Source organism: Falco naumanni, chromosome 8, assembly GCF_017639655.2.
Source record: "Falco naumanni isolate bFalNau1 chromosome 8, bFalNau1.pat, whole genome shotgun sequence".
Lineage (NCBI taxonomy): Eukaryota > Metazoa > Chordata > Aves > Falconiformes > Falconidae > Falco > Falco naumanni.
The window spans coordinates 44918202-44934892 of record NC_054061.1 but is presented as its reverse complement, the minus strand read 5'-3'; the positions used below and the strand labels follow the sequence as shown (position 1 = coordinate 44934892).

Genomic DNA, 16691 nt, shown 5'->3' with positions numbered 1-16691 from the left:
CTTCCCATTTCATTTTTAATCACTTTTTGTGCTGTGCTATGAGGAATTAGCTGAGGCAGGAAAGGGGGGACTGCTGCTGGGAAGGCTGCGGGGGAAGAGGCTGCTGCCTCTGCCTGCCACCCTCGGGAAACTTTTTTCCATCCTGTTAAGTTACAGCCTGGGAAACAGCACTGTGCTAATTGCAGTGAAGACAAATTGACTCCATAGCTCAGCTATAAAGGGAAAATACTATGTTCCTCTGTCCTCTCAGCTGCACAGAGACTGTGTCATCTGATACGTGTTTGTCCCATATAGTGGAAGAGAGGGGACCTGCTTTCTGCCCCTCACCCTAAATAACCCAAACCCTTTGCACTTACAGGCTGTGCATGGCTGCTTCCAGGGTCACAAACAAGCCAACAGACTTTTATTAAATACTAACTAGGTAACACACAGAAAGCCGCCCCCCCAAGTTGCTTTTTCCGTCCCCTGCAGTGGACTTAGGCAGCACCCATTCCCCACAGAAATTACAGAAAACTCCTCTGTCCTGAGTGAAACTGGAAATCCCAGAAGTACAGCGAGTTCCTCCACTCCTTGCTCCACATTTAGGCTTCTTCAAACAGTTTAGAGAGGATTTCTGCTCCCTCTGAAGTAATCACAATGGTATGTTCAAACTGCGCTGATCTGAAAGGCACATTTAGCAGTTATTAGGGGGCAAACGGGTCCACCATGCCTGTAAAACTCACCTGTTTTTTTCCCCCAGCTGTCAGCAATCAGTTCTACAGCTTAGGAAAGACCAAAAAATAATATAAGGCACCTTTTATTGTCTACGGAAACTGCAGTCCATTTATCCTTCAGAATCTTAAATTCGGGGGATCCTTCCATTATTATTGGCTCTGCAGCAAGGAAAACAAAAAGTATTCCAAAGTTAGTCACACTTGTGTGCGGACTGTGAAGCAAGCAAGACATGGGGGGTGTCCCACCATGCAACCCCCCTCCCGCACAGGTCCTGTCTTCCCTGGACCGGCACTTTCCGGCAACACTAAAATGTGAACTAAAGAGGAAGACAAAATACCAAGGTAGGAAGTTGCCCATTCCTCTTTTGTAAAAGCGGGGAATTTTAATCAAGCTTTAATTAAGACCCCGTGGATAATAACCAAAGCGCCAACCACACTTACAAACAGCAGATAGTTTTAAATATTTGAATTTTTTAAACAGGCTTAAAATGTTCATTAAAACAGCAAAACATAAATTTTCTTATTTCCCTCTAATTGCCGCGCCATTTAGCCGCACAGGGAGCAAGAGGGCTTTTCCTCACGGCTGGTATTTAGCGCGCCCCGTCCGCGGGGCCAGAGCCCCGGGCCCGGGCAGCGGCTTTGGCCGGCAGCGAGTGACTGAGCCACCGGGCTGCCCGCCGGCAAGCCACGGCATCGGGGACACGCAGTCTCACCCTTCTCATCCTCCACAGCCCAAGGATGCCGGCAGGGTCTCCGCCTGGCCAAAACCAGGCGTCAAATATGTCATTTAGCAAGGTTTATAATAAACACTTCCTTTTCTAAATCTTCTCATTTGGAAGCTATTTCCTCAAATTCGTTCCTTAATGCATTTTTTTAAATGGTGTTTTAATCTGCTTCCTAAGCGGTCAGTGTCGCCGACATCCCCCCCTGTCTGCATGGATATTTTTATATCCCAATAAAGAAATGGTACGGATGTGGGCTGCTCTGTGTGTGCTTTTTTAAAGAAAACCATAGCAGAGAGTTACTAACCTATTGTGAACGCCATTCCCTCTTCCATTAACAAATCACTGTCATTGGCTACAAAAGAAAATAAAAAGGCCGTTATGGGTGGTGGTTTTTTTTTTTTTTTCTTTTCTTCCCTTTTTTCAGTAAGCGCAACCAGCGCTCGGTTTAAGCCCCGTTTGGGCTGGCAGGTACGGCGCACGGAGCGCGGCGCCCGCCGAGAGCCATCCCGCCCCGGCCGCCCCGACGGCGGCCCCGTCCAGGCCGGCTCCGGCGGCTGCACCGTTTCAGCCGAGGTTTTTCTTTGCCCCGTGACAAACTTCGCCGGCGCGGTTCGGGCGCGGTGGGGTGCGGGGGTGGGGGCGTGCGGGGAGGCGGCGGCTGCCGCCCGCAGCGGGGTCGCGGAGGCGGCCCGCGGGGCCCAGCTGCCCCGACGGCTCCGTTAAACGGGCGATTTGTCCTCAAAAATACCTGCGCGACCCTCAGACGACGAGTTGCCCGGCGCGGAGAGCCCCCGGTACCCCCGGCGGGCCCGGCAGCGTGCGGGGCCGGGGTGGCTCTGCTCGTTTCACCGCCCTCCCCCCCCGTCATTTCAGCGCCAGCGCGGGGGGAGGCGGCCTCCCCGCGGGGCCCCTTACCGTGGTGCCACACCTCGGGGTGCCCGTGGAAGTACGACCCGATGCCGTGGCCGATGAAGGAGGGGCAGACCTGGAAGCCGCCCCACCGCGCCACGGAGCTGCGGGGGCAAAGGGGACACCGTGAGGGAGCACGTCCTGACCGCCCCTGCGAGCCGGCCCCGGCCGCTGCGCTGGTCCGGGCGGCACCACCCGGCTCCACCACCCAGCTCCACATCCTCACCTCCGCCCCAGCGCCGGGTCAGTGCTTCGCAGCCACTCTGAAGGACAGGGGGGAAGCTAGCACTGGGGAGCCGCCGTTAGGTTTCAGAGTTAACACGGCCGCCAGCATTAGCCGGTAGCTCGTGTGCCAGCCCTGCCATCTAAGTGTTGTCTCCCTGTCTGATGGCGAGTAACCTTTCTCACAAGCACACCGGGAACTCTTTTTGCCATGGGACAGCTGAACAGCAGCCCAGCCGCGCAGCCGAGGCCCCAGCACCCCCAAACCGCAGCCCCTGGTGAGCCCCCCCAGGCACAGAGCCCGTGCTGGGCTGCGCACCCACTGCCTCCACTGGATTTTCTGCAGAAAAGGGTCCTGCTACCCACCGGGAGAGTTAAGAGCCCTGCTGCTTCCCTTTTGGAATACTGCAAACATTCAGTACCAAAATGTATTGAAACACTAGCAAATCTGTTCACGCTAATTAACAATGTATTTCTAATGAACCCATCGCTACACCAGCAAAAACAACTACGGCGTTTCAGTTCTGCCTGGAAGATCTGTCCTGTCCTTCATGGTCTGCCTCAGGCAGGAGTGTCTCAGAGCTGCCTGCAGGAACACAGCCAGGCACCAATCCCTACCCATGCTGGGAAAGCAAATTCCTATCCTGATCCCTAAAAACTGGAGGACTGGAGATATGTGGGGTGTCCTGTGGCTGCTGGGCCACCCCACGCCTGCAGGTTTCACTCTTGGGCTCTGCCCTTACTCAAGTAGTGGTGGAGGCAGCAGTGAAGGGGGTGACTTGAGGCAGCTCAGCCAGGGGGGGCTGCCCAGATCCAAAACAGAAAGGTGTGGGGATTTGGGGGGACCTGAAGGTGTAGTAGAAGTGACAAGGAAGCAACTGCAGTTCCTAAATATCACCCCAAAACTATTTATAAAATCAAACAGGAGTAAGACAGGCAGGCACTTAGCGTGAAAAGATTTCGTCTACAACATTAAAAGCTTCATTTGGTTGTTTTAAAACAAGGTAGGCTCTTAAAAACTTCAGGTTTGACTATATTTACACCTTAACAAATGCTTTCTCCGAGTCTGACTACAGGTGAAAAAGTAGAAAAGTTAAGAAACTCAAATAAAGGTGTAAGCTCTCACAGAAATTAAAGCATGTTAAACCCCACGGGGAGGCTCTTATTCAGGTGTAAAGTGGCCTCAGCTTGCTGTAGGAGTCAATCCCTTTGCACATCAGGCTTCACAAACTCTGCAGTGCTGGCTCCGGTGCCTGTGGGTCACTGTCCCAGAATTTAATGCCACTGCAATTGAGGGACATGATGCTCCACCACAGCAAAATGGCAATGAGAGAGAGTCAGGCCAACAGTTAATAATGCTGAAGTGTTCAGACCTTAAGAGCACGTTTTAGCAGAATTTGTATACTAGCTTTTACCTACCCATTGCCCTGATGCGAGGACTCATCCCATTTCTTTCATTAACTCTGGAGAAAAATGGAAATTTCAAGTTCAGCTGCTCCCCAAAACCTAAGTACCGGCAAAGAGGGTTACCAATAAGGCTAGAAGTTGGGCTTCATTTGGTTGCGTTCAAAGTCCAGGTTTTTATTTTATACATCATTTATGTGGGAAAAAAGTATGAAGGTTTACACAGTGAAAAATCCTACTAGAGATGGAAAAGACTTTTGGAAAAAACTTTCTCCCCTGCCTTTCTATTACACTACCCACGTCTGTGTCAGAGACGGACTGCTAGCTGTAACGATGCTGAAGGCCAAGGAAGAAGCATGGGGAACAGAGATGAGTTAGCCAGACTACTCCGAAACATACACAAAATGAAACAGAAGGTCGCTGGTGACCAAGCCCAGAGCAATAAGATGATTCCCATACAGGTGAAGCGATGCTCTGAAAAGAGATGGGAGAAGCTGTCCATGCAACATGTGATAAGCTTTTCTTTCACCTTCTTTTGCATCTTTTTGCAAAAGCATAAACAATTCCACTAACTACACAGCTTTGCTGATGTCCTTACGCAGCATCCCTGGCCACTGAAAAAGCATGATCATTTTTTCAGATGTTTTGTATTATTCTATAGCAAGACAGAAAGCTTTTTCTGGACAGCTGTTCTTCCAAGTGCCATGGCTACACACCTTCCTGCGGGCCGGGGAAGCTCTTGCCGAGGAGGGTGGCAGTAGCAGCAGCAGCTGCTGGCTGGGCACCGGGCACGTGAGCACCGGGACACACAGAAGGCAGTGTTAAGGCAGTATCCCATCCTCACGTGGTGAAAGAAGTGCTTCTCGTGCATTTCAGTGGTGAATTCTGCCACTTTCTTGCCAAACAGCTTGAAAACCACTCTGTTGGCGTCAGTGCTTCTGCAGTTACTGTCTGTGATCAAAATAGGGGATCTTGGAGCTCACAAGGCTTTGACATTTGCACTGACAGAAACTCGTGCCCTCCTCCTTCCCGCTTAATTCCCGCTTAATAATGTCTACAGACAGAGCTTGGGTATTCTTTACATGAAATGTAATATGGTCAATGAACCTGAAGTGACACATAGAAAACCTGTGGAGAAAATAAGCTGCAGGTATGAAACTCAGCCACATTCAATCTCTTTTCGGTATTTGCATGTGCTTTGGGAGCACCTTATGGGGAATTTCACTCCACAACTACTAGCTTTACTTTGGAGTACTTAAAAAAAATCCTAGTGAGCTCTTACATCCTTGTGGAGTTACAGTAAAACACCCAGCTTTCATAAAAACCCAAAGCTACTAACCCCAGCTACAACTTGCACATGCAATCCTGTAAATGTACTTGTTGGCTGTAAACGCTGGCAGGGAGGACTCTGAAACAGCTCTCAGAAGAGTGTTGATGATGAACTGTTGATCTTGGTAAGCCTCTCCACCCTCTGGGATTCCCAGGCTGTGGAATTTGATTTAAAAATCAGGATGCCCAGGAGTGGAGCATTTTTACACCAGTTTGCCATTTGCTGCTGAGAACAGCTCAACATTTTGGTCTTGCTCAATGCCTGGCTCAGGACCTGTCAGCAGTGGCCGGCCTTTCCAGCTTTCCCTGGAAGGCAACATCACAAGACTGCAGCCCCAGCTCCATGCACTGCTCCTTGCAGACAGGCAGCGCAGGTAGGGTCAGGCAGCTGGAGTCCTGACTGCGAGGAGGTGGCATGGCTGAGCTGGGCTGTCTGGCATCTGCTGTGGGAAAGGAGAGCTGCACAGCTGGGTGGCTGGGCCAGGCTGCCAGTTCCCCTCAGCCACGGCGTGTGCCCCAGCCAAATCACTTCCAGAGCAAAGGCTGGGGCAGCAGAGTCACACCGCAGCGACAGCATCAAGCTAAAAAACCCCAAAGGGTTTTCAGAATAATCACTGTTAAAAATAACCATTGACAACATTTATCATCACACATTTTGTTCTTTGAGCTGTGTTGCATGCTTGGGCAGAGGTGAATTGGGCAGGATTAAAAGCATAATCACTTAATGAGCCCAGTACTCGATTTTACATTTTGCTGCCATGTGTTCCAGCCCAGTGGTTGCAGAGTCAAGAGTACCTGCAGTGTTGTTCCTCTTTTGCTGATGACAAAGCCAGGCAAAGTGTCTGGCACTACCAGTAGCGGCCAAGCTGGTAAAGGAACATCACTGAGGGCCAGGCTGTCCATAAACCCTAAACCCATAGGTGGAGTCTCTTGTATGGCGGTATCATGCTTCTGAGAGTGGACAGACAGGACAGCTGGGTGTCAGTTTCCTCCTGAGCATCCTCTTCCCATGTTGCCAGACAACAGCTAATTCTCCAAACGGAGAGATGAGCACGGAGACAGGCACTGCTATCCTGCCAGCAGCCCGACAGGGAAATTGCCACAAAGCAGCAACAGGCAGGACCAACTCTCTACAAAGTTCTCTCCGATACTCTAGAGTCTCCCCTGAAGGGAGCTCTTGGATGACGAATCCCTCCTGCTAAGAAGCTGAAAAGCAGGTTGAAAGAATTTCCTTAGGGGGCTGGCCCTCTGCTGACAGACTCTAGGAGCATCTATGGGATAACAGGCATCCCAGCTCCAGAGGAAAAAACATCCATTCAGTCTTAGGGCTGGAACTCACCCTTTTTTTTTGGGGGGGTGGAGTGGGGATGACACACGACTCCCCAGACCTGCATTTTCTTTTCTTTTTACCAAATTTTGTCACTTTTTTCTCAGGGCAGGTCTGGCCCAGTATCCTAAGACCTCACTGAAGAAACAAAGTGAAACAAATTCCATTTTCAACATTGATAGCAACTGCTTCTCTGGGCTCTCTGCTCTGGTGGCACAAGGGAAGAGTTTGGCTGATCAGACAAGATGGCACAGACTGCTTTGCTACCCAGGCTGAACATCCCAGTGAACTGATTCCCAGCTAGGGACGCTTCTCCCACAGCACCAGCTTCTCTCCCCAGGGATGAAACTTTATCAGAGCAGCTTAGCATGAATGGCTGAAGTTGCTAAATAAATCTGTCATACACTTCTGGGCAGTGAACACGCTTGGGAAACACTGAAAGAGATAACAGACTTACGATAATTGTTTTCTTACTTAGGGATCTGATTTTTTTTTTTTTTTTATTGGAAGTAATAATGTTTTTCTTAGATCTATTGTTAGCAAAATGACCACTGAGTGGCATATTTGCTTTTAAAAAAAAATTACTGAAAACCGCATCAGCCTAAACTAGATTTGCTGTGATAAAAATACCAATTTTGAATAGTACCATATTATCTAATTCGAGAAACTACAAAATTCTACTGGGAAAATATGAGAAGTATTTTTCTCTCAATAGTAATCCTAGACTGAGGGAATGCACAAGTTCAGGGATTCCCTATAATGACAATACATGTTGAAGTATAATTAGTAATATTTTTGAAAGCCAACAATTGTTTTTTGAAAGAAAGGTACATTTTAGTTTCAAACTGGAACACAAATTACTGTATTTTTCTTACAATAGTGCTGAACTTTTATTTGAGGTTCTCTGTTTCTGAAAGCAGACATGATGGATTGAAATAAAAGATAATTTATTGCAATGCTTACTTTCAAGTGCAGAGAGAAGCAGTGTAATTGTAATTTACAGTAGCTGTCAAGGAAAATCTATCACAGATGACATTAAAATGACTTATTTTGCCTGAGCCACTTATTGTTTAAATGTGCATAATCTGATAGAAACAGATTTTTTTAAAAAATCTGCTTTATATTGTTCTAAATTAATATCAAAACATATACTTATGAGTTAAACATTTTAAGCAATTTATTAATACTTTCATCACTACTATTTTTACCTAGGAGCTGGAAATTGGTTTATTTAACAATATAATGTTTATATTTTTTAGATCTCTACACTCACAACACTTTCATGTACCTAAACTCACTGTCTAAAAAACAGATTCCAAATTAGGTTTGTTTCTGTCTGAAAGAAATGTCAGAAGTGGTGGAAGAAAATGCAGCATAGGGCCCAATCCTGTTTCCAGTGGAGCTGACCAACTGTTTTGCTACCACCTCCAATAAGAACAGGTTAGCGAAGACTCAAATTTTCCTACGCCAAGTAATTCAGGAATCCATGCAATCTTTTATTTGCAACTTGTAGCTGATGGGAGAAGGAACTGATATCCGTGAAATATTCAGTGTCAGCTACCGAGCTTCCATAACAAAGACTATGTTAGAACGCTGAATGCAAACTTACCTCTGCAATATAACTATTCCCACAGCTATTGTAGAAAGGAAATATTCTGATTATTTGTAAGATACGTTCCGCATATCACTTGAACACCTTTATAGAAATACTGATGAAGGAAACCTAGACACACTTCCATCCTGATAAGCCTAAATGTTTTCAGTTTGTAGGTGCTTGTTCTCAGGTATTTATGGTATCTAACTTCTCCAAAACTTAAGATTTTGATGTATGTGTATATTATATATGTCTGTCTGCATGTAAACGTTGAATGTCAAATAACCAGAAAACACAGCTTCACCAAACCAAGGCAATCTTTTACCAGAGGCAGTGTTAAAGTAGTTGTAAACAAATCAGCACATTTAAATCATCAACACAATAAAATCTTGGGAAATAAAGTTAATGACCTGCTATTTCATATGTAGTTTTGAACAGCTACTAGCTTTGATTAATCTGCTTTTCAAAGGGGGCGCTGACTATATATTTACACTTTGCAAGTAAACCGACCTCCATACCAACACAGCAAAAATCCAATGTCACATTCAGTTCTGTTCTTTTTCTTCTTCTTCTTCCTTTTTTTTTTTTTTAATACAGCTAGAATTAATGTAGTGAATCTGTAATGAAATGCATTATCCTGCATGAAGATTTATCAGATTTTCCAATTGAATGCCATGCTTTACTAGCACTAGCTGGAGTTCACCTGCATGTTGGTGTGGCGTGTGGCTCTTTTTTGTAAAGAGTTAAGTTGAACACAAAAAAAGGGAACAAAGGTCAGCACCCAGCCGCCACTTGAATGTGAGATTTTTCTTTTTATTCCCCTTGATGTATACTAGGCTCTGTGTTATTAGTCTTAATGATGGAAAATTGTAGTGTTGATACAAATCTTTTTTTCAAAGTAGTAGGCGGGAGCTCCATTTGTTAGTAAGTTTTTTTGTGACTAAAAGCCACGGACAGTACATTTATGTAGCAGTAAAAGGCCTAGATGCTCTTTCCATAGCAGAGCTAATTATTCCTACTGTGACCTTACTGATCTACCCTGTTCCTAGTACATCTCATCTGCACGCCTGTTCCTCTGTGTAGATGGTGTCAGAGAATATGAAAAACCCTATAATGAAACCATTTTCATGATGGAGAAAGGCTACTGGAGTTGCACTTGCTACAAAGAGGCTCAATTATATGAGTAATTGTGATAATTTTCTACATTCATAGCCTTCAATGGGGAAAAAAGAATGAGAGCCACAAAGGAAAATTACTTTAACAAGAAAGTACAGAGAGTAAAAATGGAAGAAGAGACAAAAAGGGGGAAAAAAATAACCAGAAAAAAAGTTTAAAAAATAGATCTGGAGGGAGGAATAGCAAGACAGGGAGAACAACAGAAATGCTCAAAAAGCCTATGTGCAGCTGTGTTGCACAATTAAATTGAATTTTTTTTCTGCAGTTGATGAATGTGACTACTGCAAATGTGCCTCTGTAGTTAGCTATCATTTATTGTTCCGTGACAGGAAAAGGATAATTACCTCTCAGAGAGAATCAAAGGCTGACATGCCCTTTAGACACAGCCATGAATGCAGAGCTCGATAGAATGCTTGAATAAGAATCCAGTGTTCTGTGCCCCCTTCTACTCAAGAATAAATTTTGTTAAAATGCAAGAGCACCACCAGTAAATTTGTTGAACCCTAGGTGTTCAAAAATATGAGGTGCATCTATCGACTCATCCCATTTGCAAAAATAAAACTACATTTTGAATTCACTTCTATTATATTCATGGACAGTAAGATAGTGAGATATGCATTAAATTTCTTTTCCCAGTAGGGGTCTGATTCAACATTTCCTATGAAAGAACAGAAAGACACTATCCTTTTTCTCCAGGCTAGTTAGCCTATAATTTAAAACTGTCAAAAACACAATTTTATACAAAGTCTTCAATAAAAGCTTCTCAGATATAACCCAAAGAGGTTTTACTAAAGTTTGATTCAAGCTCTGTTACAATATTTTTAAAGCTATAAATACATCTAACTGATATTTTGCCGTTCGCTTTTTTCCTTAAAGTATTTGAAGATTTACAAAGAAAAAAAAAGCAGCATCCTTTCAAGGTGACTAAGCCTTTGTAATCGGAATGTATTCAATAGCATGTTGGGACCATTAACAGTCCAGAGAAGTATTGCTTAATGAAATGTATATGATATATGTCTATTTATTTTTTGGCAAACATTTTAAAATAATCCATAGGTACCTTCAAAAAACTAAGCTGTATTTTTATTCAAAATTGACAGCAGCAGAAGAGTCATGATTGCATTTATGTGAAGGCTAGAAGAGATGCAAAATAGGGAAAAAAAATCTCTCAATGTGAGCTCTTTCTCTCCTGTGACGTTAGCATGCACTGCCTTTTGTGATATCAGGAGCTCTCGAGTTAAATATTTTTGTACTTTTTAAACAAAGAGACTTAACTCACTGCAAATTATATCTGTTAATTTAAATCTACCTTATGAATATCTTTGACTCTTTCTACAGTTATCTTTGCTGACCCTAGGGTAATTCACTTTAAAAAAAAAAATCTCTTACTCAAGGAACAACATTATAGCTTGGCAGTTCACATACTGATATCAGACGGAAATGATGGTTTTGAATCATAAAACATGTCATCAGCTTTATACCAAACCATCAATAACCTTTGTCCCATTTGCCAGCCCTCCCTTTACTTGTCAATATAAGGCTTACCTGATTGTGTTTCCAATTACAGAGAAGGGAGCCCCTGGTCTGCAAGCTGCAATTGCTTCATCTCTACATTTCCTGGCAACCTCCACTAACTTTTCACCAGATTTATCCACATTGCCCACCAAAAAGGTTTCAGAAGTGTCACCATGGTAGCCATTGTAATACACCTAAACATATGCAGAAATGTAAAGACATTTTCTTGTTTTGCATCCAGAAACAGATAGCCACCTTAATTAAATCCATTCTTGCTAGGAACAAGCTATGTATTCCAACACATAGACCATGGGTGAGCTGTATTTGTGAGTATGAAACCAGAAAAGCAAAACATTGCAGAGGGGGAAAAAAAGACAAAAAGCTTGAAAGATTGCAAGGTGCGTAAGGGCTGCCAATTAAAATTTCAAGAAAAGCAAAAGTTGTGCATCACTGCCCAGCAGTGCACCAGACGATGACATCACTCAGCTACAGGACGTAAGGCTAACTGGGCTGTATGCGAGAAGATGGATGGGGGCCGTGCATGTGCTGGAGGGGGCCTTGGGGGGCTTGTCAGGTGCCCACCCACCTGGCCACATGCCCCTGGGCCAGGGACTGGCTTGCATCCCACATGGGAAGGGTGTTACCCCAGTGCTGGCTGTGGGCACTGGGAGACCTGTGGGTGGCTGGCAGGGAGACCCATGCCTCCCCAGCCAGCATCCCCTGCTGGGGTTTTGAGGTGATGCTGTGCACAGCTGGATGAGGGGTACACCCTGCTACCAACACCCACAGGGAGCCCCATGGAAAGCATGGGCCAAATCCACTGCCAGCCGTTGTACATTTTCTTTAATCTCATTTTTAAACAACGCTGTGTTAACATTGGATTTTACTTCTGATTTCCAGAGATGAATTTTGAAAGAGAATAAATGTACTGTTCTGGCACTGCAAAGTTTCATGTGCTGAAAACGTAGCACCCTGTTGAATTAATTACATACTGTTTTGCTTTGGATTTTTTTTTGACATTTCATAGATTTTAAACCTCAGCTCTCCAGAAATTCTCTGCTGGGCACAGGAAAACCTGGCTATGCACTACGGAGCTCAGCAACGCACCATTAAAATGGGGTTTGCAGCTCTGCAATACAGCAGGCAGGCACATAATTGTAAGATGAAGCCAAATTTCCCTATGGAAAGACAAATTACCATGGTGTGCAGTTTTGATCTTCTAAAACATTTTTTCTCCCCTGAACAGTGGGCAAACTATCCTTCTAGGATTAATAACTCACCAAGCTCGAAGTACTGAACTTTTGCCACTGGCAAGCTACTTGTGAAAGACAGACTGACATTCTTTTTGGTTGATTCCAAACTTAAAAAAAAAAAAACAACAAACCAAGAAAAAAACCAACCAAACCAAATTTGGCTACAGACAGTTTATCTCAAGGCCAGGTTTGTGTTCAGGCTGAGATGTGAAGAAAATGCAGGCAGTTAGGAGTGAGGGGTGCTTTTGGGAAAGGTGAGTGCCAGCAAGGGCCCAACTGTGCTGCAGAGAGCAGCTGCACTTCCCTGCTCCACACCTTCCCCTGCCAGTCCAGGCTGCCACTAGATTTTTTTTTTTTTTTTTTAATTTAATGCTCATTGGGCAGGTTTAAATCTAGCTAGCTCATATTTAAACTGAACTAGTTAATTTTTGGCTCTAACAAATACAACACACAAAACCCCAGCATTAAATATCACCATCCTGGAAAAGCAAATACAGATTTAAAATATAGGAGAGCTTAAAAATAATAATAATATTTACTGCAGCCCATGAATTGCAATTACGTATTTTTGATGTTAATAAACTACAACCACAGCAACTGTAATACACTAATTCCTTAAAAGTCAATGAAAGAACCAAGTTGTAAGAAACATTAACCTGGTAATGGCAGGCTGAAAATTGCACTACGCTGAGGATTCAGTGATGGGTAATGTTACTTTTCTACACTAAAATACATTTTAAAGGCTACGTGATTCAAGCCAATAAAATTTTTATTTCATCTATGAAACTCCACCATCTTAATTGTGCAAAAATGGATTTTTTCTTCAAATAATTTGTACATGTGAAGTGTTTATACTTAATAACCAGAATATTATTTAATCATTTTATAGAACCTGTACACAATTTAAAATAATTTGTTATGCATTATTTAATTTGACTTTCATTCTGTTCACTGTGAAACGTCCCAGTTTTACTCATTAAAAATAAGCTAAAAGATCAGTTAGTAATGCTGAAAAGTAATATTTTTTCCTCAGCTATTTTGGAACTGAGCAATTATCGAACACAGTTCAGTTTTAAATGATAAAAAAAGTCTTACAATCAGCAATTCCCACCCTTGCAGGAATCTTCACAATCACAGAAACGTCAAGATTTGTTTTATTTTATGAGGGTAAATAGAAAACAAATTTTAAAATGTCTTAAAAAATACCAGTAACATTTAGTCAGACATTATTTGTAAAGCAGTGTGGACAAGATATTCACACTACATCTATATAAAAATGTTTCGTTTAGTTTACCACGGAAACTATCTGTGATAGGAATCTACACTTTTTTTTAGTTGAAGGCATCATTATTTTCCTGACATATAAAACAAAACAAAAAAAAATGAACCTGAATGACATACAAAGAAATCATGTTAAATTCTTAGTTGCTGCAAAATGATTTAGTCTAATAAAATGAGCAAAGCTACACCAGCTCACAAAAGTAAAAATACAGGCCAAAATTTTAAAAAGGACAGAATGCACTATGTAAACCTGATAGTCAGAATTCTACAATTAGAAAGTATGGAGATGCGGAAGAATTTAGAAAGATTAAAAAGCCAAACCAAACCACATGCAGTTCTGGATCACACGTGAGTATACCATGGGAAAAAGGTCACTGACTCTAATTTTAATAGAAAAAATATTTTAGAAAGCTTGAATCCGATGCTCAGAGGTAGGTCTACTGGAGATTTCTTTGCTTCTGCCAGTATGAAATTTGGGCCCATGGAAAACAGTATCAAGTTACCAAGAGTTTCTTTAATGATTAAAAAAGCTTGTTTTTATGAGATGTTACTCCCTTGTATGTGACATATTACTGCAAAATAACAGTGGGATTCAAAAGACGTCTGTGCTCATATTAGAAATAAACAGCCCTTTGGGGAAATAAAAACATGCACAGTAAACAGAAAAAAGCTTCTGCAAGAGATGTATAATTTTTTTCCCTCATAAATGAAACGAGAATGAGGTTTCCTGTTTCCGTACTATCTTGCTCCTAAGAAAACCCAGCCAGCGTTTATTTAAATAGCTATAATTGACCATTCTCTGGAAATATTAAGTCACAGTTATATCACACTATTTCTGTTTCTGTGCAAAAGGTTCAGGGCTTTTATACCAGAAATGGAATACAACACTACCTTCGGGGATTTTAATAAATGTAGGGAACACTGCTAGCAAAAGAGTTGCTGTCCAAATAGACTGACATACACAGGCCAATGTAGCCTCTAATGACAGAGTAAGATAATGTCAGGCCCCACTCAAAATCAGCAGGAAGAGGAAGATCAATCTTGGCAGAGTGAAGGAAAAATGCTGGCTTTCTTCATGTTAGCTCATCTCATACATATCTATCTTCAGCTGCTGCCCAGTACTGTGGTGCTCTGCATTAACTACACAGTGGATCAATAACAATTACACCTTCTCAAAAACATGACACATAGCAGGATTGGGTTGACATTTCACTTAGGCCAACATTGATCTCAGTGCATCTGATTCCAGTCCTAAATTCAAGTCAGGCCTGGGTCTAGCTGGAATAAACACACAGTTAAAAACAAAAAAGGAAACCAGCTGCTTGTGCCTTGGCTCAGAAGTAAACAGCACATCCATCTGTGCATCCCCCATCTCCAATACACTATTCTTCCTGTTGCTACTAGTGATTCTAAAGTTGATCAAAGACTATTTTTTATATGAATTACTCACCGTGACATCAATGTTGATAATATCTCCATCCTGAAGAGGTCGACTGAAACATAAACAGAAAAAAAATAATAATAGTGACAGACAGTTTCCAACAAAGGGAATATAAGAATAAGCACCTAATGACACATACATAAAAAATCAGGGGGTAGATATTTTGTGATGGAAGAAGGCAGAGGCAAACAGAATAACCATTTTTAATGTTCAGCTCTCACTACTTAGAGAACAAGTTTAGCTGAATATAAAATAATGAGAAACAACTACAAGAAAAACATATCAACATCTGAAAAATCTACCATTATGTTTATTCTTTTTCTCTCACTAGGGTTCATATTTTACTTTGTGAGTAGCTGAATGTACTGCAAATAAAAATACCCACCCAACAACCCACATAAATTCAAATATATTTTTTTCCTTAACCTATACTTATTTTGCTGGAGGAAAAAAAAAATATCAGAAAATCAGTCTGTACTGTTCTGTCGTGTTGTCCCCCCCTCCACCTCCCATGAACGTGAAAGGCATTATGTTTTTTTTTTTTAAGTTTATGGACAAACAGGATAATATTTTTTTTCTATTTCACATACATCAGCATCGTGTGGTAACATGATATGCATCTGCAATATGTTTACGTATAACATTTAGTTAAGCTGAAGTATGTTCAATATTAAACATAATTTATTAATTCCAGTTTAACATTTTCATTTCTGGTGGTAAAATGTATATTACTGGGGAAATACCTGTCAGGAATACCATGACATACCACGTTGTTTACAGAAGTACAAACAGATTTTGGAAAACCTCCATAGCCCAGAGGTGATGGATAGGCATTCTGTCTGATTATTTCATGATGAACAATAGAATCTATTTCTTCAGTTGTCATGCCAACCTAAAATATCAAACATAACATCCTGTTAAAAAAGCAAAGATAGTTTCTCACATTTACTGAATGTGATTGCAGCCAAGCGTTTCAATGAAATCTTGGATGTTTCAAATATGCTGCTTTGATACAAAACACTAAACTGTCTGATACACTTTATTGATATATTGGACCTTTTTTTTTAAAAAGAAAAAGGTTTTAAATATAGCATGAAGTAGAAACGAGCACTCAAAGGTTCCTAGAAAACCTAAAATACTGTCTATTTCCTTTCTGTTCTTTTTTCCACATTTGCTTTCTCAAAGACACCAATTTTCCATGGCATCTTGTTTCAGTAGCTATAGAAATGTCTGGTTTCAATGCTTTCAGTCCTTTAAAACACATTACCTTCCCTTTTATTTGTAAAAGAAAGGATCTTAATTCTTGTAACTGCCCAGTACATTTATCATAATATACTTGTGCATTTCATGAAATTGTTTTCCAAGTATTCTTTAATTTTATAAAAGATTTAAATATTTGACTTAATTTCTTGAGGATATTCTACTTAAAGTGGACACAGCCTGGATGATCACAGTGAATCTGCAAGCTCTTCTTGAATCTGCAAATCCATCATTTTCAGAAATCTTAATTTTTATGCTTGCATGTTTTCTAGATTCTTCTTTTTATCATGATTTTACATTTTAAAACCCCCATTTTCTGTCATTTTCTGAGTATCCATGGAGTGGAAAATGCACATGCTTAATATAACATTCTTCTCACTTTTCTTTTGGATCGACTTGGTCCCTGGAATGCTTAGAACTGAAATTTGAAATCTGGTAGGAAACCTCCCTCACTGAGAAGAAGTGCCTTTGAGGGTTCCTCTGCAAATTGATTTTGATTTGAATGAGCTTTGAGCCTTTGAAAATCATACTTCGTACATATA

At 41.9% G+C, this 16691-nt stretch overlaps 1 protein-coding gene across 4 annotated transcripts in view; it reads right to left on the bottom strand.

Annotated features, from left to right (window-relative positions):
* Positions 1–373: 373 nt before the first annotated feature.
* The window catches only part of METAP1D (methionyl aminopeptidase type 1D, mitochondrial), a 49508-nt gene continuing 33190 nt past the window's right edge, over positions 374–16691 (bottom strand). For all 4 annotated transcript variants that reach the window (XM_040604414.1, XM_040604413.1, XM_040604415.1 and 1 more), the window contains 7 exons: positions 15633–15781; positions 14899–14941; positions 10945–11108; positions 2354–2451; positions 1743–1790; positions 794–872; positions 374–660 (listed from right to left, as the gene is read on the bottom strand). In XM_040604414.1, the coding sequence (XP_040460348.1) occupies positions 582–660; positions 794–872; positions 1743–1790; positions 2354–2451; positions 10945–11108; positions 14899–14941; positions 15633–15781 (660 nt within the window). In that variant the 3' untranslated portion in view covers positions 374–581. The remainder of the gene's footprint in view (positions 661–793; positions 873–1742; positions 1791–2353; positions 2452–10944; positions 11109–14898; positions 14942–15632; positions 15782–16691) is intronic.